Source organism: Mauremys mutica, chromosome 1 (assembly GCF_020497125.1).
Source record: "Mauremys mutica isolate MM-2020 ecotype Southern chromosome 1, ASM2049712v1, whole genome shotgun sequence".
NCBI classification, from domain to species: Eukaryota; Metazoa; Chordata; order Testudines; family Geoemydidae; genus Mauremys; species Mauremys mutica.
Genome location: NC_059072.1, coordinates 88,039,140 through 88,066,220, shown reverse-complemented (window position 1 = coordinate 88,066,220; position 27,081 = coordinate 88,039,140). Strand labels below are relative to the sequence as shown.

The following is a 27,081-nucleotide window of genomic DNA, read 5'->3' as shown; positions in this document are numbered from 1 at the left end:
TGAACGCTGGGATAGCTGCCCATAATGCATCACTCCCAACAGCGCTGCAAATACTGCAAATGTGGCCACACACCAGCGCTGGTAGCTGTAAGTGTGGCCACACACCAGCGCTGGCCCTGCACAGCTGGATGACCAGCGCTGCAAACCGTAAGTGTAGCCATAGTCTTAGTAACATCCCTTTGCTATCACAAAGGTGCAAAGCTTGGGTTGGGAGTGGAGCTTTGGAGTGTACCACCATTTATAATTTTTCCCAGTCTGATCCTCGGAAGCCACACTATAGGGAAGCCTGGGATGGCATTCGAGTCCCACCAAGAGGGAGTCAAGACAACATGCATGATCCTATTTTGAAGATCAACACAATCCACTGTGAAGGTTCTTATTCTGAGAGCCAAGTGGGTAAAGCTTGCACGAGTACCATTACCATTTTATTTCAGTTTGACTACAACCTACATTGACATCAGCAGGTAAAACTTTAAAAAAAAAAAAGTCTAGAAATCCTAAATGACCAGGGCTCATACCTAGGGCCCTATCAAATTATGGCCATGAAAAACACATCACAAACCATGAAATCTGGTGTTTTGTGTCCTTACACACTATATTATATACATTTCACGGGGGAGACCAGTGTTTCTCAAATTGGGGTCCTTACTCAAAGGGGAGTTGCAGGGGGGCAGTCACAAGGTTATTTTAGAGGGGTCGTGGTATTGCCACCTTTAATTCTGCGCTGCCTTCAGAGGTGGGGAGCTGGAGAGCAGCAGCTGTTGCTGGGCGCCCAGCTTTGAAGGCAGCACGCCACCAGCAGTAATGCAGAAGTAAGGGTGACAATATCATACTACGCCATCCTTACTTCTGCGCTGCTGCTGGCGGTGGCTCTACCTTCAGAGTTGGGCTCCTGGCCAGCAGCTGCCGTTCTCCAGCTCTGAAGGCAGTGCTGCCGTCACCAGCAGCAGTGCAGAAGTAAGAGTAGCAGTACCACAACCACCCTACAACATCACAAACCCGCCCCCAGTTCCTTTTTGGGTCAGGACCCCAACAATTACAGCACTGGGAAATTTCAGATTTAAACAGCTGAAATCATGAAATTTATGATTTTTAAAATCCTATGGCCATGAAATTGACCAAAATGGTGAATTTGGTAGGGTCTACTCATAGCCAATGCGTCTCCTTGTTTTTTCATAGGAGTTAAAGTGTCATTTACCAATGATAATAAAATGGAAACTCTTAGCATACATCTGCATTGGCAAAAGTCAGATGTTTAAATTCACCACTGGTGCAGTTCCATTGTGGTGGCAACAGAAGAGTAGCAAGAGATCACACATCTTTACAACAGTGTATAACAACTACACCCCTCACAGAATGCATTGCATTGCGGTTCTGAGCAGAAAATGGGGAACAGAAAGCAGAGAATCCCCTTTAATGCACTTTTAAGTAGAGCATGGGGCAGATGGGAAAGCAGGGGAATTTTCATAACACTGCATCGTTGCTCTGGGTTGAGCAACAGAGCCCAAGTTGTAGATGTGGAACAAGAATGAACTTCAGAATAGGTTCTAATGGATCCTCCCATTTCTTCTCTCTTTCACATTTTATTTCCTCTAATCTATTTCATTCATGTAACCTTCACATCAGTTATTGTTTTCGGGAAACAAATTTAAAAGTTTCTTTTGAGGAAGTGCTGGAACTCAGCTCAGCTCCTGTGAGCATTAACTTTTATCTTATGTGGGAGGAAGATTCTTTGGAGTTATGATCTTTAACTAGGCCTTTAGTGACTGGATAAGACTTAAAAAGGAGCCACCTACCAATTTTATTTTCAAGGGAAGAGTACTCACCCTCTACCTCGAGAGGACCACAAGGCATATCTGGAGTCAGATATTCAATGGGAGAGCTGTGCATGTAAGGAGAGAAGACTAGAATGGAGTTCTACTGAGTGGATTTGAGAAGAGATTTTTGCCTGTAGTTTCAGGAGAGTGATTGTAATCTTCAGCTCACAAATCAAGGTTATGTAAACAAAGAGCTAAATTTGGTGCCATTACAGCTGCAGGCCACTTAATTTAAGCTGTGAGAAAACAGCCTGCACAAACATATGGAGGAATATAGGTTATTTGAAAGCAATACATGCCTTTATACCACTGGTTTTCACAGACCACACCTGCATCTGTGATGCTGAATTTTTAAATGTTTAATAAACATTTATATATTGTAACAGCTAGAAGCCTTAATCAGTTTGGGGCCACATTGCACTATGCCCTGTTCATGCAAAGGGACATCAGTTCAGTATATTTTAAAAAAATTGAAAAATCCATCAGTAGAGACCTCCACCTAGTTGCCATTATATATACAGAATGTTTACTGGCTGATAGTAACCGAGCATTTTTCATTTTATTCAGAAAGGACATAACATACTATACTGGCAATTCTCACCGTATACTAGCCTAAGGGCCAATACTTGCAATGATGAGCTGAAGGGGAAGCAATGATGACACTGAAATGAGTGGAAATATTTATCTGGGATATAGACAAAGCACATATTGGTTAAAAATGGGAGTGGTACATAACATCCATGCACATGGGATGACCAAAATGAACCTATTCTGGGTATGTTTAATGCTAATGACTGATGCAGCCTGTAAGTAGAACCTCAACCTTCACTTGATTATTGTAAATCAGTGAAAAAGACTTCCAGACCCTAAAAGGAGAATGCAGAGGACAAGTTTAAATTGGGATTTTTGGTCCTAGGATTTTATAATTCTATGCTCAGAGCTAAGAATAAATTTAGTGCAGTGCACATGTGCACACTGAGGACGACTGGAGCCATTCTTGACTTTTCTGTCTTTGTAACAAATAAGTTAGGATGGTTAAGCATTAATGTATATTTGCAAGTACCTTTATAGAGTTATTCTGTGATCAGGTCAGATGAGAGAAGTAGAAAAGGAAACTGAAAGGAAAACAAGGCATCTGAAACTAGATTCAGTATGATTATTTGAAGGTCATCTTCAGATATAGTTGACCCACTTACATAAGCAAAAAAAAAAATGTTTAAAAAGATACCTTTGCCTACAAATAACTTCAAATGCAGCTTAATATCTTTTTCCCAACACATGATTCCAATGCTGAGGAAAGGGATCAAATTTGCATATACTGAAACAAGTCAGACAGCCTAATTTCACATTGAGATTTTTATATTCTTACAAATTAAGTTACCAGATTAAGGTACTCCATTTTTTAAAAACAATTGCAGATAGCAAAAAGCTATGTTCTACTCAGAAACACGTTCATTCAGAAATGTGCACTTGTGCTGAATGCCTATCAGAGTTTGGCAATCTGCATTTGTTGCCAGATAGGCTCTAACTGAAATTTAGGATATTTGTTTTGACCAATAAAGCTTTATAATAACTTAGGGCCCTCAGTAATGAGAGATCTTCCTCCTCTAAAATATTGCTGCATTCAACCTGTTGAAACGTGCATACTAATAATCCTCTGGTTTAAAAGGGAAGCAGTTGCAGGGAGTTTTGAATGAAGGACCTTAACTTTTGACCTCTTCTCAGTCTATCCAAGGTCAAATCTATTTAACTATTTTAGTGTGTGCTAACTATTCTACTCGTAACATCTGTTTCTTTTAGATTGACTTACAAGGGAAGTTGTACATTTTGGAATTTTACTTTGTGAGTTTTAAAAATGTGCAACAGCAGCTCTAGATCCTAAGGATAAGTGCTTTCAAGAAATGGAACATGTCAAAAATCTAGCATAAGGGGAAAGTCTACTACTTCTACAGCCATAGCATCCAGAGGCCCTAACCAGAATTGGGAACTCATTCTGTCTATACGCTGATTTCTGGTTAGACATCTTTTAGCTTTCAATTCATCCCTTTTTCAAAAAGCAAAACAAAGTTTAGCACTGAAACATGAAGAATTTACAGCCATGAGGACAGAAGTATTTTTTACCCCACAAAACAAGTGCTAACTTTCCCCACCACGAGGGATGGAAACTGAATACAATCTATTTTAATGGAATACCTTGCTGCTCCTCTAGTGCAACTACCAAGAAGGGCATGAACCACCTATCCACTACAAAGTGAAACAAAAAGCCACCAAATATCATCTTTGGTCACAATCAACAGCTTACAGGAGGAAGTCACTCTTACTCAGTTCTCTGAGAAGTCTATTTTCACCAGTAAAATATTTATTTCCATCCTAGCTGTGTTATTGACATTCGTAGTCCATCTGAATTTGTTACAGTTAAGGGAGAAAAAACTTGGCTCCAAGAGTTCTTGAAACATTTTAAAATGTTACTAATTTTGTAAGTTAGGAACGTTCAAAACATTTTGAAAATCTGGAACCTCAATGTTACTATTAGTGCTAGTGTATGAATTAGTTCATCAGGTTAGGACAGTTCAGGTTGAAAGTTTATTAAAACTTGCAAATGCCCAAAACAATGTCGTATAAAATCAGTAATTCTCAGTCTGCGGACTATATCTAAGGGGTCCACAAAAGACAGACTGAAAAGTGACAAAACAGAATTCAACTATATATACACCAACAATAGATTTCCAAAGGGGTCTGGCATGTCCATCCGAAATTTCCAAAGAAGTCCATATCTCCATTGCAAGTTTTTTAGGGGTCCGCAAATGAAAAAAGGTTGAGAACCATTGCTATAGACTAGTGCACTGATATTTATACAGTGAGGTTTATTAGGAATAGCATCTTTCACACAACTGTAACTGAAACACCTCAGGGTTAAATACAATTACAAAATTATCAAAAAGTAAGAGCACAAATGAGATTTAAAAAAAAGGTTGAGAAACAATGAGTGCTCCAGATGGGAGAAGATGTGTAGAAAGTTCTTGAACACACACGACTTTCTCTCTCAATATCTTCTTACTTAGTAAATGAGTTGAGGGAGTAGATGGAGACCAAAGAGATAAGATTCAAGAGGCAGAATGAAACATGTCTATGGTTGGTTTTTAAAAACAAGGCAACGTCAGACTGGTCCCTGAAATTAGTAGGGAGCCTGGGTATATGCATTTGTGGGAAGCAACATTTTGCACATGTTGGAACGAACAGGAACTGCAGAAACTCTTAAAGGGGTTACAGTATTCAAAGCAAGATAAAGATCTCTGCAGAGGTGGCATCAAGATGGGGGGGTACACAGAGGCAATATTGCAGAAGTGACAATAGGCAAGTTTGCAGACAAAGCATATATCAGAAGATCAGAGTCAAGGAGAGGGCCATGGTTATGGGAACTGAAGGCAAAATGGGAGATCAGAAGGCAGAATAGAGTTTGAAATTTGTCCCACAAACCCTTGACCGATATTTAGGTGAAAGATTAATCCATAAGTGAACATGGCTGAAGTAAGCAGAGACTTGACAATCAGTTAAGAGTGGTAATTTAAAGCAGTGGTTTTCAAACTTTTTTCTGGCGAGCCAGTGGATGCCTGCAACCCAGCAGAGCTGGGGATGAGGGGTTTGGGGTGTGGGCAGGGCTCAGGGCTGGGGAAGAGGGTTGGGGTGAGGTCTGTGGGGTGGGGCTGGGAGTGCAGGCTCTGGGCTGGGGGCAGGAATGAGGGGTTTGGGGTTCAGGAAGGGGCTCTGGGTTTGAGGGAGGCTCAGGGCTGGGGCAGGGGATTGGGGAGCAGGCTTATCTCCGGCAGCTTCTGGTCAGTGGTGCAGCCAGGGTGCAGAGGCAGGCTTCCCGCCTGTCCTAGCACCGCGGACGGCGCTGCACTCCGGAAGCAGCCAACAGCAGGCCTGGCTCCTAGGCGGAGGCACGCAAGTGGCTCTGTGTGGCTCTTGCCCGCAGGCACCCCCCCCACACACCTCCCAGCAGGTTCGATTGGGGGGGGGGGAAGCCGGTACAAATTACCGGGGCCTGGAATGGGGCCCGGCTTCCTCAGCCCTGTTTAACCAGTCTGCCCTTGCTGGGGGCCCCCCAAAAAAATTTTCACTGGGGCCCGAACCCGCTCTCAGCAGCCCTGCCTCCCAGCTCCCATTGCCACCCCCCTCCCCCCGCCTAGGAGCTGGACCTGCTGCTGGCCGCTTCCAGGGCACAGCGTGAGTGTCAGAACAGGTAGGGACTAGCCTGCCGTAGCCGGGCAGCACCGCCAACGGGACTTTTAATGGCCCAGTTGGTGGCGCTGACAAGAGTCACTGCGACCCAGTGCCTTACATTCCGCGACCCACAGTTTGAAAACCATTGATTTAAAGGATAGTTCATAGTTGTTCCTGTATAGTATAAGACTGATTCAATGGAGTTCATACGGCTAACACTGTGGGATAGATAAGACTAAAGAAATCACAGAAAACTGGTTATAAGTGGATTTACCCTCTACTATGTATTGTGCTGAATCCATTGAAACATTTATCAGGATAACAGGAAAAAGTAGCAGTTAAAAATAGAAGTGACAGACGTAGCAGAGTAAAGGGCTTAGAACTGAACTCTTGAGTTTCAATAGGAGGAATCACCAGAGAAAGCAGTGCTAGAGGGGGAAGGACCACAATGAAAAGAAACCTGACACCTGAACAGTTACAGAGACTATTCAGGAGGACAAAGTCAATCAGTGAGTGCCAAGATTTACACAGAGGTCAAGACAAACTTTTGCTGCTGAAGACTGAATACACAGATGCTACTCGGCAATTGTCATAGTGAAACCTGAATTACAAATAGTTGAGACTAGTGTGCAAAACGTGGTTTGAACATTGACAGCAACGCAATCATTTTGCTAAGAAAGAAGGGGTTAAAGACTAAATCAGCCAAGATTTTCAAAACTGAATTGTGGTCTTGGGTACCAGCTTGGCATCTGATAACAAGTGTTCACTTTCTGAAAATGGAGACTCCTTTAAGGTGTCTGAAGTTGGGTACCTAAAATCACTGCTCAGTTTTGGTGATTAGTGTGTAGGTCATGGTCAGAGAAAGGCTTACGAAAGGGTGAGTAGCAGCAGATTTTAGGGTATTGGGAAGGTAGCAGCAGAAGGAAAAGGAATTGTTGATAATGGTAGAAATGTTGCAAGCAATGCTGCTGAGACAAGACCAAATGACAAAGAAGAGTGCCAAGTAAACAGGTAGTTTTCCTTTAAGTACTATGTCAGAAGGGTGACAGAAGGTGAATAAAGTGTCTGACAGTGCTGCAAGTTTGGCCAGTTACATTAAAGGTGGATGGAAATCCTTTGCACTTGGCCAAGAAAAGGATGAAAAAAAGGTGGAAATATTAAATTGAGCGAGGCATTAGATAACATTCAAACAGAGTGGTCAGTGGGAGTGAGAGACTAGAAAAGACAAGTGGGCAAAGAGGGCAAACGAATTTATATCTATCTCATATCCTTATTTGGTGTTCCTTTTTTAATGTAACACTCCACATCTGGAAGGTTTATCGCTCTGCCTTCTCCCACCATTTGAGTCATATGGCATCTCATCATATCTGATCTTCCAATCACACATATTTCCCTCATGAATCACATCAGAACAAGCATAAAGTCAAATGCACATTTGATTTTTTTTCTTAATATGGATCCTATATACATTTAGATGGTGCCCTGCCCTGAGTGTCCTTCCATTTATATGATTGGGCATCATAAACAGCTGTTTTGGGGTTATAGGATTGCAAAGTAAAGAAAATAATTCTGTTCTGGACTAAATAAGAGATAAAATGTATATGGTGTCCTAAAGTTAACACTGAAAAATAAAACTAATGAATACCAATGTAAATGGATATTAATTTTAAAATGTGCTCTCCCTTTGTAACCTTAAAAAAGGAACTGTAATGGTTAAAACAGAACATTTGAAAGAGCCATACTCTATGGCACTAAGTAACTTCTTCATCAAAATTATAGCACTAAAAAGTTCAGCAATTTAATTGGCTAAACATCCTCCAACATTCTGTAGTAAAATTAGTGAATCATGGGACTGAAGAGTCTAGCAAACAGTATGCTGATTTCAAATCAAAGTTTTGTGAGGCTCTTTTAATCAGGTTTGATTTTATATAGATATTAATTAAAAAAAGTTGAAAATGGCTGGGTGAGTGGAAAGGCAAGTTAACGAGATGATGCTTGGAAGGATCAGATGTCCTCTCTTTCTAAACACTAGTCCAGGATTATTGTTTGTAAGTTGTACGCATCCTGAAAGCATTTATTTCTGATCCCTGATCCATGGAAGTGTTCAGCTTGCTGGTAAGCCCTAGTGTAGACAAGACACCAGCAGCTTTTAGTATTTTTATCACCATGTCAGTAAAATGCTGGATGCTGTTGGAGCCCTGTCTACAGAAGTACTACCACTGATGACAGTTACAGCCCCTTAGTGTAAATACAGCCTTAAAAACCTAGTCTACACAGATTTTAGTATTGGTATAACTATCTGGTAAAATCATAGCCTTAACAATCTAGTTATACTAGTACCATCGCCCAGTATGGATGCAATTATCCATATAAAGGTGCCTTATACCAGGATCACTTTCTTCCCATATGGAATGTAAAACTACAACCACACTAAGGGGTCGTACCATTTTAGCTATGTGTCTAGAGAAGCCCAAGGATGGGAAGTTATCACATGAAAAAGGAAAGAGTAATTTTGTAGAAAGCTCTGCAGATCAAAGACCTATCTGAAATGAGAACTCTCTATCAGTGAGCGGTGGGAAATAAAAGATGTGTTCTAATAGATCAATATGCCACGCGAAAATGTAGGCAGAAATGTCAGTGTACTTCCTATCTTCCAGGAATAATTATTTTATATTTCAGTAATTCCTAGGAGCCCCCAGTCATTGAACAGGACCCATTTGTGATGTTCCATGCAAACAGAACAAATCCATACAATAAAAATGCATAATCCAACAGAAAGATCTGACCTTCTTGTACTTTTGTTAATTTTGGATCAGAGAAAAACTGACTAGCCAGTGCATCCATGCAGAGGACATTCCCCTCTGAAGGAGTTTATCAAAACCACTATGGATGTGGGTTGGTGAGCTAGTGGACTTGCCAGACTGAACTAGGTAACCTTCAGCACTTTCTTAACAAGAGTTCAAAGCTAGCATGACGGAACTTTAAACATCTGTTGACATCTCTGTCGATTTTGTGTTTTCTTTACTTGCAAATATTTTTGGAAGATGAATTGGTTCTAATGGTTACATACTGAGAGAAAATATTGGTGTTTAAGGATATTATTTGTCCTTTAAAAACAGGCAGTGAAAAGTGTAAGTGACAGGCTATATACTAATCATGGGCACAAAAGTCCATGGAGCCCTTTCCTCCAGAGCAATACCAAGAAGGATATCCAAGTCCTGTGCAGCACAAAAAGGGAAAACAGCATGGCCAAAAGGCAATTAAATTATGTGATTTTAAGAATGACCTTGCAAATTCATTTTGCCAGAATCAACAGCCTTATGGCAAAGCTGACGTTATTTTTGCAACACCACAGAACTTTTTTTTAACCGTAATGACTCAAGATATCTAACCTCAGCCCTACCATTGGTCCCTTGGACTAGCACCTTTAGCCACTCATCCAGGATAAACTATATCAAGTCACAGAGCTCAGAATAATTTTCAGTGTCTGAATGCGCAAATAAATTTGATCTAATTTAGTGAAAAGTGAAAATCTCTTCGCATTGTTAGGTTGTAAGTGTAAACACCTTAATGAGGTAGCAAAAAACTAGGGTCCCTCTTGTTTACCTTAAAGGGTGTGTTTAAAAAAACAACAACAAAAAAACACAAACAACCACCACCCTCGAGTTAATCATCATTTAACTGGAGGGAGCCAACTTTGTTGTAAAGGCTAGTCTGGACACTCCCAATGTTTGTTCCAGGCTACAAATATTTGTTTTACCTTCGGGAAGCCTAGGAAAAAGCATGGAAATGATTGGGCTCTGGCAAGAATTCAGAGGACAAAGTAGAAGGAAGAAACTGCCAAAATTAGCTTCTGCACTTGAGTAGCAAAAATATGTAGTAAAAAGTTTCTAGGTCACTCGCCTTTAGATTTTCTTAATCATGAGATTAATAGAATCGTAGGGTCAGAAAGGACTGCAAGGGTCATCAAGTCTAACCCTCTGCCAAGGTGCAGGATTTGTTGTGTCTAAACCAGAGATTCTCAGACTGTGGTCTGTGGACCAGCAGTCGTCCACGAGCTCCATTTCAGGTGGTCCATGGATAGTTCCCTCTAAGGTGTGGCACCCAGGTGGCTGCACACAAGAGAATGAAGGGTCACCAACCTAATTAGTGGAGCCACGCCTGCATGGCTCCATAATTAGGTGCCTGGACCCTGGAGAAGATCATGTAAGGTGAGGTGGAGGCCTTGGGGGCAGGGGAGAATACGGAGTAGTTGGGAGTGCGCAGTGGAGTGAGAAGAGGGAATAGGGGGAATTTGGGACATGCAGGGCTGTGGTGGCCAAAGACTACTTTCCCCAGCTCGGGGCTGCGGCAGCGGTGAAGAGAGGGAGAGATCCTCCTCCTTCCCAACAGGGGCTGCAGCAGCAGCAAGGGAGAGACCCTTCCCCATTCCCAGTCCCAATTCAGGGTCTGCCGCGGCAGGGGAGAGGGGGCACATCCATTGCATTAGAAAGGTAAGACTACTGATATTAAAATATGAGGTGTGTGCTTTTATTTGTAGAACAAAAACAATTAAGTTTTTTTTATATAGTGCTTTTATCCAACGCGCTTTACAATAATTAGCTAATGGTACAAACAACATTTGGAAAGATCATTAAGTGACCCATAGAGACCCTCAGCAATTTTCAAGGGGTCCAGGGGAAAAAAAAGTTTGAGAACCACTAGTCTAAACCATTCAAGACAGATGGGTTTTTCTCCGACAGCTATCAAGCATCCTTTTGAAAACCTCCAGTGAAGGAGCTTCCACAACCTCCCTAGGCTGTCTGTTCCATTGTCCTACTGTTCTTACACTTAGGAAGTTGCATCATATTTCTCCAAAATGCTCAAAGAAAATAAAAGTGGCAATGTCTCAGAGCAGCTTTCCTCAACTCATGACTGCAAATGGCTTAGGAGACTTTTTCTTCCTTAAATTGCTAGTCATCTTGAATACAAAATTCCATATAATTATATTTTTCCTGGAAAACACCTGTTGAGGCCAAATTATTAAAGGCAGCTTGGGAATACAGGATGAGCTCCAAATCCCAGAAGTGAACCAGACCAACGTTCTGGCTATTTAGCCCTCTAGTCACAACGTGTTGTTGCTATAACCCACCAATCCAGCCATGGTCCAGAACTGGCCTGTTTTCTCTTAGGACATCGAAGATTGCATGTAAAACATTAAAACCATTTGGAGTGCAGAAATAAATAGCATGGACTGTTAAATATGCAGTTTGTTTTGCTTCCATGTGGAAGGGAACAATCTAGCCAAGACAGCTGGCCGGTGGCTTGATGCCTTAATGCTTGCAAAGAATTTTTGCATATCTTTTTAAAACTTGGATTAGCACCTGCATGTTGATACTGGAGTCTGATTGGAATTCCAAGGCCTACTCTTCCTTTTAAGTTTTCATGGAAAGCCAGACTTTGGCAAGACTGAAGAACTGAAATACCAATCTCTTTTCAAATGAAATAATTGGGCACAAGATACTCCACCTTCCTTATAAAGCTCAATGTTACAAGGCTAAACATCCAATTAAACCTTCTGAAAAAAATGAAAGAGGGCCCATTTAAAACAATGTTGCCCCAAAAGAATCCCAGGATGACAAGCACAGAAGCAATCTAGCACTGGTAGCTGGCTATCCCCCTCCTCCCACCCTGGCTCAGAGAAGCTGAAGGCATGAATCAGGTGATATGTTCATGGCTGCCTTGGTTCACCTACCTGATATAGGGATCCCTCCCAGACCTGTGCTGTGTTGTGGCGGGAGAGTCAAGTCCAAGAAATTACTATTTGAGGTGGGATTTGCTGTGTGGTTCAAGTGCATGATGCTATTGCGTGGGAAGGCCATCCAAGGATAGCGAGCTGCTTGGCCTGGAAAACTGAAGGAGTTGTAAACTGCTCGGTGCTGTTGAAACTGCGGAAACCTCTGTGGCAAGACTGGAAAGGTGCTACTGAGAGAGTTGGCATTTGAGGGTGCAGCAGGATGCAGGAATCCAGACCCTGACCCTTTGGCGGTTGTAGTGTGCAGGGAAGGGTTCTGAAGAGATGTGGGTGAGAGGGAAGGCTGGTCTTGGACTGACAGTTCCTTCTCAATCAGGTCTGCTAAGGCTTTGCGGGTGATATCAAAGGGGTCAAACCCTAAGTCATCCTCTTGCTGTTTGGAGGAGCCAAACCCAAATGCCGCTTGCCAGTCTGTAGAGGAGGATACTGGGATGGTTTCTGTTGGAGGAGAAGAGGGATGACATTTAACATCTGAACTAATCTCACCTCTTTAGTCTTTTTTTTTTTTAAATATATTTCTGCAGTTTTCAGATCCAATACTATTAAATGTCAACATCCAGTCACCTTTCATATCAATACATTTTTATGACATTGCCCCAAAAACATTTGGTATTTGAACAAATGCTTCCACTTTCACAGCCCATCTTATCTTTCTATCTCACCCCACTACAAACTAACTAGGAATTTGGGGTGATTTGAGATATTACAGACAGGACTGATTTCACTGCAGGATACAGCAGAAACAGGTCTGACATGCAAAAAATGAAAGCCCTTACCAAATAAATATCTTCAGTAAGAGCAAAGAACAGAAATATAGGATGACTAAACCAGTGCTTGCACACAATATTGTTTGAGTTTTTACTAGTAAAAGTTTTCCACTGAAAAATGCATTAGTCAGAGTGACAAAGTAAAAATCCCTTAGTCTTATTAAATAAAGGTGCCGTTAAATTCAATAGTCTGCTTTCAGTTCTAATGTTGTATTTCAGGGCAGATATGTAACAATTTTGTAGGAGGGGAAAAGATTTGGCTTCTGGTACTTCTGAAAACAAGTACTGATGACTTCTGAGCAACACTGGGAAATATCTTGCAGAGTATAAACAAAACCAAATTACATGAATGAGTAAAATATGCACCTTGACAAAGGAAGTTGAAGAAAAATAGCTGTACTGTACATTTTGATAAGTGCTTTGAAGCACTGTTGTGGACACGAGTTACCAAAAACTCTTCCTTGCATTTTCATTTACTTTATTTATCTAGTTTATCTTACTGTTTATATATGTTTTAAAAATATTAAATTCATAGTCTCTGAACATTGGAAGCGGTCATTCAGTTTTTGGAGAAAGTATAACAGACAACATGCTGGAGACAGATTCTGAGCCAGCAAGTCCCCTTCTATAAGGCAGTCTCACAAATGAGCATTTGCACGGTCTCCCTCTCTGTTGGGAGGGAGAAGCTGGAATCAACTGCTTAGAGGAGTACACACCATTATGAGAAGAGTGGAGAAATTACGGAAACTGCTCTGTGCATCAATTCTCAGAAGACTAGAATCTCAACTTCCACTTTTGTCCCGAATATGAGAATTAAAGAGACACTAAGCATGAGGAAAGTAGATATTCCACGTTTAGGCTTTGTCTACACTACCATTTTTGTCAGTAAAACTTTTGTTTTTTTCCACACCCCTGACTGACATAAGTTTCACAGACAAAAGTGTTGGTGTGGACAGTGCTATGTCGGCAGGAGAGGTTTTCCTGCCGACATAACTAACACCGCTCGCTGGGGGTGGTTTAATTATGCCAGCAAGAGAGCACTCTCCTGCCAGCAAAGAGCAGCTACACTGGTGACTTTACAGTGGCAGAGCAATAGTGATAGAGCTGTGCTACTGCAAGATCCACAGTTTAGACATAACCTTAAATTTAAGTGGCAACATAATCCATAAAGCACAAATGACAGCAGTGGAAACCAGATCAATGTTGCCTGGGAGTTCACCCTCCATTGTTGCTTATTCCTTACATGATCAATCTCCAATACCCATCATTTCCTTAGTATGAATTTTGATGACAAAACAGGATGATCATGTTTTATTCTCTACCTGAATTGAAAAATATATTAACTCAAGCAAAAAGCATTCTGATCTTGAACAAACATGTTTGGTAATACATTGCCTGGTAAATGAAAGATATCTACGAGGCAGAATTCTTTAAAATATCTTGCAGGTTCCTATGGAACATCTATGTGCCATTAACCACTAGACACTTGATACCACCACAGAGCATGTCTAATTTCAGTTCATGTACCTGATACAGCACAACATCCCATTCCTGTGAATGGATATTCTAAAAGAAACCATCTATGCAATGTAGTTACCTTTCAGTGGCTGCAGCTGGCCCTAGATTGTGTAGTCAAACACTAACCAAAAAAAGTTGGAGACTAAGCTAGCTTGCATAACCATCAGCCAAAAACTCTGTCATAACCACTTCACTAAATATAATTACAAACCTGTGCATGCTGGATCTTCAGATTATAATACGAATATGGCTTTTGGTATATATTGCTCCTACCTCTCTATGTTGTTCTGTTATTTTAAGCAAAACATTTTGAACAACTTGCTTTCAACACTAAGATCTGTAATAAATTGTGTTTTTAGCATTTAAGCAGACATGAATACTACTGCACTAGATGCTCCGATAACTCCAACAAGCAGTTGGGATGCTGGGAAGAGTGATTTATTGATAAGAATTAAGTAAACATGCATTTAGTTGACTCTCAAATGTAATTAAAATAATGGTGAGAAAAAAATAAAGAGGCATAAACTTCAAACATAAGTGACTTCCAACATCTTAACCAGGCTTTCATACCTGATGTGAAGAGGCTCTGTGGTTCTGGTGCTGTGGGCCAGTCATTAGAAGTCTGTGGAGAGCTGGGGAATGGGGGGAGCCCGCTTGGGATGGGGTTGGGGTGCCGGAAGTTGTCCGAGAAGAGTGACTGTGACTCTGTTACAGCCCCTTCAAAAGGAGACCGCGCACTGTGATTGGATGAACTGATGGGTATGACTGGATTGGGTTTTGATAAACCAGGTGGTGGTGAAGGTGTGTCACTGTTTGTTATCTGGTGGCAGGGGAGAAAAAAAGACAATAGAATAAGATATGTATCCTTAGACTTAAAGTCATTCCTTATTAAAACATTTTAAAATTCAGTTTGAAGACTAGAAAAATTCAGATTTAATTAAGATTACTTCTGTGAGCACACACTTTAAATGTCAAACAAATCAGCCTGATGCAGCCCATTTTTTGATCAAAAGACATTTAAAATTAGTCGATAGTTATCAAAAGAAACTAACATGCCACACTGATATTTCACAAAAAAATACGTCTCTCTCAAAATAAAGGTTGCAACTGAACTTCAAACAAATACAATTCACATTTACATAATGTTAGCTTTCAGGCCATACCTGCTGTGAGTTGTCACCATTTCCTATACTGAGAGCGTCTGAAGGTTTGTCGATAGGGCTGGAGAAAGGGATGGGGAAGAAAAACAATCAAGTAAGATATATGCAAACATCAGAATAACCAAAGTGAACATAAGAAGTTGGCTTATTTTGTGGTATAAACGCTTAGAACAGAAATTGCTCAAAACTAATTTCAAGAGATTATGAAGGAAAGTCCACCTATTGTTTGAGGACTTCTTAAATCAGAAGTGTTCCAGTTCTACCATTTGCCAAGTTTTAGTTTATAGCCATAGAGGTGTATTTCATACACTCTATTCTGCTTGTGCATTGTTCTACTGAGCAGCCAATGGTCCATCTGCAATCCCAAATTTGTTATCCTTCAATTCTGCCTGCTCCATCAGTAAAAAAATTTTTAGTACCATGGGTTTGTTACTGAGATGCACAAAGAACTTAGTTCCCTCTGTCCCTAATGTGTATTTCATGCTTATAAGAGGTATGAGATTAACTGCCTTGAAGATTGACATCCTTCATCTAGAGAAAGAGATAGACAAGGCAGTAGCAGTTCAAGCTTCCCAGAATGGCTCGTCACTGGTGTTTCAACTTGGACCTGGACAACTACTAAGGTGGAGAGGGAGTTAAGTCTGCAGACTCAGAAAATTTGAGAAGAGGCAAGGTCTAAAAACGGAAGATAAATGCAGAGAAAAATGAAAAACAGAGAGAAAAGGACAAAAATGCCACCTCAGAATCACTGCAGCCATTCTAAGAGATTCTGACAGCCATTTAGGAGCAGTCCTGAGTGCTCTGAATTCCATGCTAGCCTAGGAAATCAGTGTAGGTCCAGATGCAAAGTCCCATAAATTCAGGCTATGACCACAAGTATAGCTTATCTACCCTAGCACAGCAGAGGCCTGTACAAGTGTCAGACTGTACAGACCCAAATGCTTGCCTCTGCAGAGAAAGAATATCAAAAGTAACATGAAGAACTTTAGAATATTACATTTTTATTAGAAAGCCACAGTTCAATACAGGTCAAATTACAAACATTGTATTTGGTGTGAAAGTAATTCATATTAATGTTGAGTTATTTTACTTGGGTGCAGCCCTCTAGACCCTAGCCAGTTGTTAAAATGTCCTGCTGCTGTGAAGTTTGGGCACCTATTATTGTACAAGGCCATTTGGCTAGCCAGAAAACATCAATTAAGAGATTAGAATTAATTTAAAACTTAATCAGAGAGCACAGGACTTGGGTAAAAGCAATTTCTGTGCTTAAGCACATTGGTTAAACCTTACACCAGAGATTAGAATTAGGCCTTAAGTACTTTAAAAATAACTTAGAAGGACAAAAATCACATAGGAACAGATACGTAGAAGATGCCTATTCCAAGGTAGTCCACTTAATTATTTCTTGCTCATCTCAAGCAAAATCAAGTTCTGTAAGAATAACTTATCCTATTTATGTTTTGAACAGAGATTTATGACAAAGGTTAATGCATATCTACAGCACAAGAATTCTGTTGCAAACTCTTCACTAAAAGCTCGTCTACACAAAGACATGTGGAAAATCATCCAAATTAACTACAGTAGCCTTATTTCACTATCTTAATTAACTTTGAAGTGAATTAAACTAAACCAAATTAAGGCCATTAATTCTGAACAGCAGCATTCACACAGGGATTTAATGTGGTTTTAACTAATCCCACTTCAAATTCACACCTTTAGTTAATTCAAATTAACATTCCTGCATGTCCTTATGTAGGCAAGTCCTAAGTATTCAGTTCTTGGCAGAAAAAAATGCTTAAATGATGTTCAGCCCTACAAAGACATTGATAATAATGGTATTGCTGCATCCTGAAGCAAGTATGTGATTGTTTATGACAATCCAATTGCTGAGAAGCAAAACAGATTATACTTGAGATCTATACAAAGGGTCTTTAAGTGAACAGGTTTTACAAGCTATAGTTACAACCCCATCAACAAACAAAACTATCAATGAATCCCTACATTTTAATAATTTTGCTCATGTAGTGCATTCCATTCAGAAAGATCCTAGTACAGCCTATAATATGCTTGTCCACCGCTGAAATTCAGTCACCGCTGGAGTGAAACTTAGCAACTGTTTAGCTGCACACAGCAATAAACGACTGGAAGTGAAGAATATCAGAGTTAACTGAAACTAGAGGGGAAATTTTAGAAGCTGAATTACCTAACTGGAATTTGCCCAAGACACTTTTGTTAACACTTCTACTCTTGGGTGAAGCGCCATAGGATTTCTGAACACAAATGAGGATGACTCCTCTTACATCTCAACCAAAAGGTGTGATCTTCAAAAGTGAAATTTCTCTTATCACCATGCTAAGGTTTGATTCAATGCTGACCCAAAAGGAAGAATAGCTGCTGAATCAACACCACTACATCTGTGATATTCTGGGTTTTCCTTTGTCTTCTTCCTTCTAAAACTTGCATTAGCCCAACCCAGTTTAGCCCAAGAGATCTAATGGAATCACAGCCTGTGGTGATATGATTGTAGGATGTAGCAAAATCTGCCCAACAATGTTTATGATGGAAGCGGATACCAACAGTACTATAAAGAAATTCAGAGACCCCGTGTAACAGTATGTCGGGAAACTGTCAACCAAGTGGATGAGACTCCTTGGCACAAAGGAATTTCAGCAAACTGTGGTGCCCTGCCATTCATGCTAGTGTACAAAAACACAGGAAACCCTGAATATTGTGATTAAGTTCCTAGAACACATCAAGGTGAAGAGTTGGAAGTAAATATTTAGTATTACAACTTTTACCTTTTGGGCCATCATAAGCCAACTTTTCAAAAATCAACTAAAAGCCTCCTAATGCACTACAAGAATTATACTTTTCTTGAAATTGAAATTGTTCATAAATGTGGGGGACTTATCCCTGGCTAGGACATGCTTAGTGTTGAAAGCTTCTACACAAGCTTCCTATGACTGTAGTGCTGCCAATTCACCTCAATCCTTACTTGCACCATCACCTATTAGCTCTAGGATTTTCCCAAACTGTCACACATGCAGTGTTTTTGACATGAGGTAGAGGCTAGGCTGAGCCCAAACTAGTTTCTATATGTGACCTGATGAAATTTTGAATCCAGCTAGCTCTCCAACCAGAGAGGCCGGAGAACCATCCCTCCACACCATTAAGTGAGAGAGAAAGCAAGCTAGCTAAAGTATAAAAGGCAGCACAATTACCCGAAATCTGAGTCTGGACCATCTGGAGTCATGTGTTCTGGGTCTGTGCCATTTTCTAATATAGGAGGCGTTTTCCTGTGTTCCATTGTTAAACCGTTGGCTGATTTACTTGAACTCTGTAATGATGGCCAGGCATCTTTGTTATTACTGTTGGGTCTGGAAAAAGGCAAGAGTAAAAAAAAGAAGAGTTCAAGTTATGAAGAAAGTGTTCTAAAAAAATTTAAACACTGCGGAAATGAATCCTTGTACCAGACAGTCCATAGGAATGGAATTATCTGGGCATATCTTTCAAATAGATTTTAATGCTGATGGGTAAAAAAGGCTCCTCAAGAGAGAAGATTGAAGGAAACAGAGTTCTGCCCACTGATTAGATAATTGGACTGCCTACATTGGAGTCCAAACTTGTCCAACTGTAAAATATCCATTTAGACAGCTTCCAGTACAAAAACCCATGGGCTTGCTCTCAGTTAAAGCTTCTCTTCACTGTATCCCAGAAGTATTTAGTAGTTTTATAAACAGTGATCTTTTTTTTCCCCTGAAGATCTTCCACACCCCACCATATCCCTGAGGATTTTCCCAGGCTGGCCTGAGAGAGCTGAAATTGAATTTGGTTGCCTGCCTGATGGTCCACAGCACCATCACTAGACCATGAAATTAGCCACTCCAGCACACTTTAAAGCAATCTATCCAAGTTACTGCCCAGTTCACTTCTTTTAATCTAAAACCTGTATGATTTCCTCTACAAAACAAAAGTAGAGTTCACTCCATGAAATGTATCTGATCTGGAAGAATGACTTCAGAGTGAGTAGTCAAAGTGGAAGTTATTTACTGCTGCAGGGAATTAGATAACACTTCAGCCAGTTTCCATGTGTCTATTTGTAAAAGTACATTTATCTAATAAATATCAGCTAATACCACTACACAAAACCTATTCATTCTGACCCCCTTCATTTTTTCCTATTGTTCTTTCCTATCCACTTTAGAAAACAGCATCCCATTGGAGGCAAGTGATTGCATAGTGTGCAAGTGCTTCGTAGTAAAAAGGCATACACTGAAAGCTGAGTCTTGTACACTGCTTTCTGTTCAAAAGTATAACAGACTTACTGCATGCCCAAGCATTCATTCCACACATACAGGTGGATTTAACAAGTTCTTAATTGAGACCAGGAAGATTCCTATGGCTCTTTAGCTATAGCACTGTCTTCCAAATTCCTATTTAGCCTCAATATTTCATTATAATCCTGGCTGTCCCCACACCTCAGATATTGCAAGATTTACTATTTTGTCTCCATCTACTGTTCTCTCTTTGTGGGTCAACTCCTATGTACATTTAAGTTATGCACAAATGAAAGATTTGACCTAAAACTCATCTTAGATCTCTACACCTTTGAGAGAAGCGGTTAAATACAGCACCCTATCAACTCCCTCTCACCAAATTGAGAATCAATTTATATTACATCTCATGTCATGATTAAAAATTTTCTTTTTGCCCTTTTTACCATTCTATCCTGATGCAAGAGTCTAATTTTTAACCCAGAAAAAATTTCAAATTAATTCTAGTCTAGATGCGACTTCAGACTGCAATGGGCATTTCCTCCTTCCCCTCCCTCCAAAAAAAGGTCTAATGGGTTAACGGATCCCAAAATATTTAAATCATAGCATAGACTTTCCTGTGGAAACAAATGTTTTAAAGTGCTCATGAAAGCTAAATGCTTCCAAAGAGCTGTTCTCCAGCAATAATCCCATACCCTAGGTGCTAGTGACAAACATTTTTCTTGTGTTACAAGAAAGCATTAATCACTTTGGCCCATTAAAAACAAGTTTGAGGAAAGTGGAGGAAGAAAAAGAGGGCCAGAACTGTTTAAAATCAACCCACTATCAGCATCCTATATTTTAAATGAATACAACTGTCATTACCTCTACTGTATAACTATGGAATGCTGTGCCTATAGGTACTTTTTACATACACACCCACACAGGTGGAAATTACAGCATTTGCCTTTCACACAAATGAGGGGGAAAAAAATAGCGTGAAGAGGGACTTTCACACTGGAACAAACTTGGAAAAAGAAAATGTTTATACAAAGTTTTTGCCCAGTAATTATGTTCTCTCTACTATTACTGCAGGCTTACATTTGAACATATATTTCTCACAGCTCAGCTTCTGCTTGATCCCTCAGTGAAATCCTAACACCGGACAGTCAAGAGAATGATTGTGAAATTGTTGATTCAGATGTAGAATCTAACAGGAGAAAGACAGTAGCATAGCAAAGAATCAGACAAATGAGAAGCTGTTTATAAGTAGAAAATTGTGAAGGGGTTAGCTATTTAATATGATTAGTCTATAATTTAATCAGCTCTCAAACTACATATGGTCATGTCTGATTAATATTTGAATGAAGATCTCCAACTTCCTCACTGCTGAAAGGACACTGGCAATCCAGACAATGCTGTCCACCACTCCACATCAGTACCGAATCCGTTTCCCGCTGTAGTTATACATTTCAGATGAATGACAAACTGAAGTTCAGTCCACTTGCAGTCAAAGTATCTCATGGCATTTTTCACAAGTGCCAGGATTGTAGCTCTGGGACCTGGCCAGATTCCAATGCTCATAACTGCTTTCCAACTACCTGAATTCCTGCAGCAGTTTCAGATGGAGCAATTCTTCACTTCCTGTTTTGTAACATCTTGTGCTGGGATCCCATCAGGTTTCAAGTTAAGCAGGACTGGTTCAGACCTTGGATGTGAAACCCATCAACACATAAATATTGCAAAAGTTGGTGTGTTGGGTTAACTTGGTTGCATTCTTCCCTCAAAGTTAGTATTGAACCAAAGGCTCAAGGCATGACAATAGGTGTCAGTGCTTCAGATGAGAAAACTGGAGATCCCGATCACTTGCAATCATTAAAGATTATGACACTTCCTGTAAGAGTAGGCAAAGATAATCCTAGTCTCTTAGCCAGAGTCCAATGCTAGCAGACAGAATGTAATTATCCAAACTCCCCTGGCTTTTTCCTTTTGATATGGTTTTCTTCATTTTCTTGCATAAACTGTTGTGCAGTGCTGCTGCCAGAATTCGTTTCAGTAGTGGGTGAACAAGCCCACAAAGAACTCTGATCCTGAATCAGAAGTGCTATATAAAATGTAAGGCACATTTTAAAAGTTTACCCCCAGTATGAAAGTCCCTTCTTGAATGGAAAATAGTTAATAGCTCCCATTTGTTCATCTTAAATGTAACATGTTTAGCAAACACACCAGCTAATTGTTTTAGCTTTTGATTTATATTTTTGTATGGTTGTAAATTACTGGATGAAAAAAACTGTTAAGAGGTGACTTTTGGAAAGTAGACCACAGCTGAAAAATATCTAACACGCAGTAATGGGAAGACAGACGAAAAGAAAGAGAAAGTTACAATTCAAATATTTAACCACCATTTAAGTTTGCTAGGATGTAGCACCAAGGATATTTCATGCCATGTGCCCGTTTCTCAGACAAAGGTAAAAGCAAAGATGAAAGTTCAACTGTTTCACTTTGAATTTCCATAATTTTTAGGGGTTGTGTACACTTAGGGCTTGGCTACGCTTGTGAGTTACAGCGCAATAAAGGAGCGCCGGGTGTATTAGCTCACTACCCCTCCACACTGGCAAGGCACGTAGAGCGCTCTGACTCTGCAGCTACAGCACTGCTGGTACTCCACCTCGGTGAGTGGAATAACGTTTGCTGCACTTCCACGGGAGCGCTGCTGTGCCAGTGTGAACAAGGTGTCGCATTACTGTGTTCTGATTGACCTCTGGAAACATTCCATAATCCCCTTAAGTCAAGTGGCCACTTGTCATTGTTTTGAACTCGCTGTAGGAATGCGGATATGCCCTTTCAAACCTCTGTTTCTGACAGCTGGCTGCTCATCTGCTTCGGGACAAAGGAATGCCGCTTGCTGTGAGTGGGGGAGGGTCTGCTGCTTTCTGAATTTACGAGACAACATGCTGACACACTCAGACCCCCAAATCCCACTCTCCCCCCCTCCACATACACACAACATACTCCGTCACACTCCACCCCACCCCCCTGTATTTGAAAAGCACGTTGCAGCCACTTGCATGCTGGGATAGCTACCACAAGGCACTGCTCTTTGGGGGCGTTGCAAGAGCTGCTAATGTGGCGATGCCAGTGCGCTTCCAGCTAAGAGTGTAAACACTCGACAGCGTTTTCCCTGCTGCGGTCTCCGAAGGCTGGTTTAACTCCCAGCGCTCTACAACTGCAAGTGTAGCCATGCCCTTAAAACACTGCAGCAGCGAAGCTGCACCCACTTGAGCTGTGCCGCTATAGGGCTTCAGTGAAGACGCTACCTATGGTGATGGGAGGGGTTCTCTAGTAAACATAGTTGCCACCTCTTGGGGAGGTGGAGAACCTAGGTCAATAGGAGAATTCACCCATCAACCTATCACTGTCTACACCAGAAGCTAGGTCAATTTAATTGCATAGCTCAGAGATGTGGATTTTTCACACTCCTGAATTACCCAGTTATATGGACCTAATTTCCTAGTGTAGACCAGACCTTAGTCTGTGTTCAAATCTTGACACTGAAGTATGTTAAATATTATATAAAACATCAAATATTTGGACACTTCAGCCACTGTGACAGCAGAGACTGCCCTCTTATCACAAAGCAAATGCAACATTAGCTATAATTACCAAGAATTTGCTGCTCAACAATATTCACTGAATTGCATTAATGTTATTGCAAAAATTGTGAAAATATTAAATAAAACCCTTCTGATACCTGCTTCAAAATGATGACAGCTTGTTTGGAGTTAATGTGCACAAATCCACGTGATACGAGAAGGGGGAATCCTTTCATTTATCAAACAAGATTCAGCATATGTTATGACTAGAATGAAGTACTGCATAATCCTGCATGTGTATGTGAGCGAAAATTTGAGATGGAACATTCCACATCTTCCATCTTAAACAGCAAGCTTGGGTGAGATGGGAGAGAGGACCAGGAATTTTAATGGAAATAACTTTAAAAGGAAAGTGTTGTCAGTCAGTCTGGAGTCAGTACTTACACATCATACCTCTGCAGTGCTGTCACTTTGTTTTTGTTCTTGTCAACTGTACCCGTTGACAGCTGGAGGAAGTTGGGGTTTAGTTTGTACAATTCTTGCAGTAGCTTCTGTTCATATTCTTGGTGTTTACCCGCCTGGGGAAAGAGTTAAAGTTTTCAATGCAACCTGAGTTGAAGTTCATATTCCCTCCCCGATTTGAAAGATCTTGGGGCACAAAACTATAAGGCTTTGCTTGGCTCTCTTACAGAAAGTTTAGGCTCCCAATTTTGCAGTCAAAAGGTTATTCCAAGGAGTCAGAGGCTTATGCTCCCAGATACACTCAACCAGCTGAATTTGCCAAATTGCTTGCTCTTTTTTAATATGAAATTCATTTTCTCTTTTGGTACCTTTTAAAGCAGAAAATCAATTTACTCAAGCCTTCCTAGGACTTATTCTCCAGGTCAAGCAAAAATGTTTGCTGTAGTACAGTCCAAATAAAGTAAGCTTCCAAGAGAAGTGTGTAGTCTGCATTTTACATCTCCCTAATGTATATTAAGCTCTCCAGAGGGAAGAAAGAGATAGTCTCTTAACTTCAAAGAGTTTCTTTGCTGTTGTAAACAGTTCTGCATTCCAAGGACTATTTCAAAAGCATCACGCAGCTGTCAATAAGGTAAGAAAAAGCACTCTGGTTAGTGTGACTGGGGATTGTTCAATACAGAAGTGGATTTCTGAACAGCAAAGTATTACAGGGAGACGGGCATGCTGCTTTCAGGAACTGGGGAGATTTCTATGCCTGAATTATTCATACTGCGCAGACTCTACTTCTGAGTGAGGAAGGGGATGAAATTATTTCAATCCAGATCTATCCTTCTGCATTCCTAGAACATATTAGAACGGTTTATTTAAAGTTTATTCAATCTAATGCCAAGTAGCTTTTTCTCTGTTTTCTTTATTTTTTGAGAAAAGGCACTTAAGCATGACAATTGAAATAGGGTTAGACTAAATATTAAAACATTTTACCTTTTCTCTCATCCAATAACCAAAGCTGTCCAAATTTGAAGGAAGTTTTTGGTATGAGTCTTGGTTAGAATGGTTACGATGTAATATTACATGCAAATTAAATGTATTTACAATAATTTTAAATTAAATCTAAAGTTGCAAAATACAAACAAATTGAATTTAAAATTACCAGTCACTTGTGCCCAGTGACCCTCGACACTATGATAGGCACTTTAGAAACAGAAGCAAAAAGACTTCCTGTGAAATTGGAGCTATATCATTACGCAAGTATCAAGTGTTCACTACACCTTTAATAGTTATTTTGTACATAGTGTCATGAAATGTTATGTCTAACGATGCATATTATGGGGTGTGATTTCTAAAACAGTCAAACTTGTTGTGCACTAACCAGTCCATGTAGACCCTAAATATTCCCCAGTAAACTTTAACATAGTACTGTTTCAAACAGCATTAGGCTGAAATGCACCAGGAAACCTAGTGTGCACCAGCAGGGTCTACACAGATTAATTAATGTGCAAAGCATTAGTGCACTTTACAAATCACACCCCCATGGTGCACATTGCCAACTCATGTAAACAGCCCTCAGTTATACCCATCAAGGTTAAAAAAAATCAGATAAATACAATTAAACTATTCATGACAATGTCAAGTCATCCCAGAAATACTGTACTATATTTACAACTCAATCAAAAAGTAACCTTTAGCCTTACATTTTTAAAACAGCAGAAGTATTTTCTCATTTTAAACCATTTCATATGAAACTAAAAAGTACCAGGGGAAAAAGAGTCCTTACTTTAACCTTACTAAGGCTCACTCAAACAATACTGATTATGCAACCCACTTCCACTAAGTATGATAGGCAATCCAATCAGAGTTAGAGACCTTATATACCTCTTCAGTGGCACAAGACTTCTCTAAAGTCTCCAAATCAGGCAAAGTTAAAAAAATTATACTCAGTTTTTAATGACACCATCACATTATTTTGATCTATACTCAAAAGGCAATCCTTCAAAAACCACACCTTCAGTCATGCAAGCCAAGCTACTGGATTATGGGAGGAACAGAAACCTGTATGCTGCCTTCCTTCCAAGCCCTAAACAAAAACCACTTTTCTGAGAAGTTCATGACAATCATGAACTTAACATTTGGCTAATGCATCCTAACCTACAGATGTATTAGGCTCTAATAAATTACCCTCATAACATCTTAATACTCTTCCAAATGCTTAGCACCCATTCATGATACACAGTAGGAAATATATTCAACTGTTTAAGATTTCATAAAAACAGTCCCACAATTGTCTTACAAACCTTTAACTATCCAATACTTGGGAGGACTGACTCCTTTTGAGCCTGTAAAAAAATAGCACTTATTGGAAAACCACCAGCACCCAATTGGCTAAGTATCTTTTGGATTTAAACAAAAAAGATAAGTTTTGCCATGATAATATTTAAAGGCTGGCTTCACTACACTTTAATATAAGTCATACACAGGAAAAAAACCCAGACATTTACACTACAATTTAGGATCCTCCTTTTTGTGCGCATTTACCTGCATCTCCTCTTTTGTGAAACTGGCTGCTTCGTCCCCCAGCTCATGTAGATACATACAGTCAGGTTTTGGACACTGCATGTTCTTTAGGAAATAACTGCAATATTTTGTTGTACCTAAAGATGCCTGAAGGAGAAAGAAAAGTCAGACTGAGTAGCTGAGCTAAGCACAGAAAGCTAGAAGCCATATTTCAAGCACAAAAAATCCCCCTCAATTTAACAGAGGTCTCAGAAGACAATATACCTTCATAAAAATTGGAGTTCATCAAAACAAGTATTTTTGATAAGGCCTAAATAGGATATCAGTAACATGAGAGACTCGGATATCCAGGGTGTGGATAATCAGAATACTTCAAAATCAATTTTCATCACATCAAAATAAAAGCAAGACAAACCAAAACTGGGTAGAGATTTACTTTCATATTTGTAAAGGTAGGGCCAAAGGAAAAAAAAAATCTCAATTACGAGCTGGTGTTTCCTGAGTTAATCCTCTATTCATTTCTGAGCCCTCCCACAAAAACACTTGGCACAAGAGCTCAAACTCAAGACACTTGTATTCTATGACCAGCTCTGCTGGTTTATATAAAATATAGCAACATAGCTGAAACAGATTTTTAGAATCTGCACTAGATGTTAATGTCCTTACATGTGCTAATCACAGAATGCAAAACAATACTACCTTAAGTGTTCTGCCATCTACCACCACATTATTGACGCACTGTATGGCTCTGAGAGCATCTTCTGATCGGATGTAGGTTACGTATGCACTTGCACTCGGACCCTAGAGAAAGAATTGAACAATGTGGAATTTTCTGGCTAATTTTTTTTTTTAAATTATTCCTTTACTATCTGGCTAAATTCAAAACTAGACATTTAACAATGTTTAAAATTAGATTTGTTTGAAATCAAACAATTCATTTACTTGAAATGTAGTAAATGTAAAGGTCTGAAAAAAGGAAGGT

General features: G+C 40.0%; 1 protein-coding gene across 7 annotated transcripts in view; it reads right to left on the bottom strand.

The window, feature by feature from the left end:
* CNOT4 (CCR4-NOT transcription complex subunit 4) overlaps positions 1 to 27,081 on the bottom strand; it is a 117,342-nt gene that overhangs the window by 20,359 nt on the left and 69,902 nt on the right. For 2 of the 7 annotated variants that reach the window (XM_044983111.1, XM_044983140.1), the window contains exons 5-11: positions 26,799 to 26,900; positions 26,121 to 26,246; positions 23,571 to 23,704; positions 18,502 to 18,657; positions 15,284 to 15,341; positions 14,691 to 14,940; positions 11,776 to 12,273 (exon numbers count right to left, since the gene is read on the bottom strand). In XM_044983111.1, the coding sequence (XP_044839046.1) occupies positions 11,776 to 12,273; positions 14,691 to 14,940; positions 15,284 to 15,341; positions 18,502 to 18,657; positions 23,571 to 23,704; positions 26,121 to 26,246; positions 26,799 to 26,900 (1,324 nt within the window). The remainder of the gene's footprint in view (positions 1 to 11,775; positions 12,274 to 14,690; positions 14,941 to 15,283; positions 15,342 to 18,501; positions 18,658 to 23,570; positions 23,705 to 26,120; positions 26,247 to 26,798; positions 26,901 to 27,081) is intronic. The other 5 variants (XM_044983126.1, XM_044983150.1, XM_044983131.1 and 2 more) reach the window with 3 other exon arrangements.